The sequence below is a fragment of the Stegastes partitus genome, unplaced genomic scaffold, assembly GCF_000690725.1.
Source record: "Stegastes partitus isolate 25-593 unplaced genomic scaffold, Stegastes_partitus-1.0.2 Scaffold10, whole genome shotgun sequence".
Lineage (NCBI taxonomy): Eukaryota > Metazoa > Chordata > Actinopteri > Pomacentridae > Stegastes > Stegastes partitus.
Window position 1 is genome coordinate 1,294,654 of NW_007577741.1, and position 2,030 is coordinate 1,296,683.

At 44.1% G+C, this 2,030-nt stretch overlaps 1 protein-coding gene across 1 annotated transcript in view; it reads left to right on the forward strand.

Annotated features, from left to right (window-relative positions):
- The first annotated feature begins 1,245 nt into the window (after positions 1 to 1,245).
- LOC103360585 (somatomedin-B and thrombospondin type-1 domain-containing protein) overlaps positions 1,246 to 2,030 on the forward strand; it is a 5,971-nt gene continuing 5,186 nt past the window's right edge. Inside the window, exon 1 of the mRNA XM_008286388.1 lies at positions 1,246 to 1,480. Within this exon, the coding sequence (XP_008284610.1) occupies positions 1,246 to 1,480 (235 nt within the window). The remainder of the gene's footprint in view (positions 1,481 to 2,030) is intronic.

Genomic DNA, 2,030 nt, shown 5'->3' on the forward strand with positions numbered 1-2,030 from the left:
GACGTTTTGTTTTAAGAAACGCTTCATGAAATTGTCTTTCTATGAGAAAAAGTAGAGGCAGCCAGCCGGTCTCTCTTTGCTGCATCCAGTCAGAGCTGTCTGTCTGTTTACTGGAGCAGTAAATGGACGAGGTCACACCTCTGCAAGCTGCACAGTTCTGTCAATACGCGAGGGCCACAACGCAGCGCCGCATGTCGGGGAAAAAAACAAGCAACATGCTGTCGTATTCGTGCTTTTTGCTACGTCTCCGTGTGTTTCCCTCTTACAGCACAAACCATAGACTGTTTTGTTTTGAGCATTGACTCTCTCAGCTCTCAGCTCCACCCATCAGCCCTGCTCCCATCTTGTCTCTCCACACACACAATAGCAGGCCGCTGGGAATCTGACTCTGAGTGGAGGCCTGCACTGTCCGCCGTGTTGTTCTTTTTGCATGAATAACCTCAGCTCATACGAGTTTCATTAATCCATCCTTTTCACATGTTGGGGCACACATGGGTCGAGGGAAGTGGGCCGCTTCATAAACACAGGGAGGCCGCAAGAGGAGGAAAATGGTCGTTCGTTTTCATTTTTTAATCAGTTTTGTACCACAGAGAAGACTTGTAAAGTTTTCCGCTTTCTGTATATGTGCAATGACGGCTTCCTTTAATCTCTTAATTCTTCTAATCCCATGCAAATGCAGCTCAGTAGGTGTGCATAGATTACTGTTTTTTTTAATTCTCTTTCTGGTCCACATACTTTGCTACCTTGCTGATCTGCACATATATTTGTAGCTACACATTTAAAGACACTGCAGGAGCAGATTTATGCTTGTGTATGTAGAGAACATTTTGGAAACTAGAAAGTCTTTCATGGTGCTTGTGCAGGATTGGCTTCAATGCATTTGATAAACTAACAACCTCACTATAAAAGTGAAACTATATTTATCGCTTATTATACTTTGGGTTAATGTTTTCAATTGGTTTTATGGGTCTAATTTAATAATCACCCAGTTTATATTCTTATGAATGTGTCTCTGTGGGCCTCCGTTGTGTGCGGTGAACTGTTCCTTTAAGAGAGCTGACAGATGAATAACTTCCAGCTCAGCACCCATGTTTCAGCTCCTGCCGGTCACAGGGCTGACCCGTAACTGACCAGAGATGATAGGAGCTAATTTTGAACCTGGACAGCACTTTAAAAACATCCTAGGAAATACTGCAAAGTCCTTAAACCTGTTGCACTGAACCGTCTAGCCTGCTGTGGTCAGTCATGGTGTCGACCCTCTGGAGCAGCTCCGTCACTCTGCTGTTTCTCGGAGTGTCTTTCCTCCTGGTCGGTCCGTGTCGGTCGGGCTGCCGGGATGCCGGTCTGTGCTGCACCGGCCGAGACCCTTCCTGCATCAGTAAAGGATGGAGGTCCGACCGCTCATACGGCACCTGCTACTGCGACCAAGCCTGCGTGTCCACCATGGACTGCTGCCACGACTATGAGACTGCATGTCCAGGTAGGTTTCACTCATCCAGGCAGTATTTAAATGTCTTTTTATTACTTGAAAGTGAAGCTAGAAGTGTAAGACTTACAGTACTACAAATGAGATTACTTGAACAATTAGGCTGTGATTTAAAAAGGCCCTTTGAATGGGTAAATTGTCTATTTAATTTGACTTATTTGACAATAAGTGAGTGTGAAGACAGATTTCTACAAAGTGATGTCAATAAAAGTGACCCACCTAATTCAAAACAGGTGCATCTTAGTCACACATTTAGTGAAACGGAGATCATCTGAGTGCTGTGAAGTGACTGTAGTATATAAAGGTTCCTGTATCTGTACGGTCCAGTCACTGGTAAATCAGTACTTCAGGGTATAAATACACCATGAAGGAAAAAGAACACTCCAAGCAACTCTGAAGTCAATTGAAAGCACAAGTCAGAGGATAAGTCAAGTAGATTTCTAAGTCACTGAATATTCCTTGGAGTCCCGTTAAATCCATCATTAATAAATGGCAGTAATGTGGCACATGTTTAAATCTGCCTGGAGCAGCAGCCTGTGCAAGA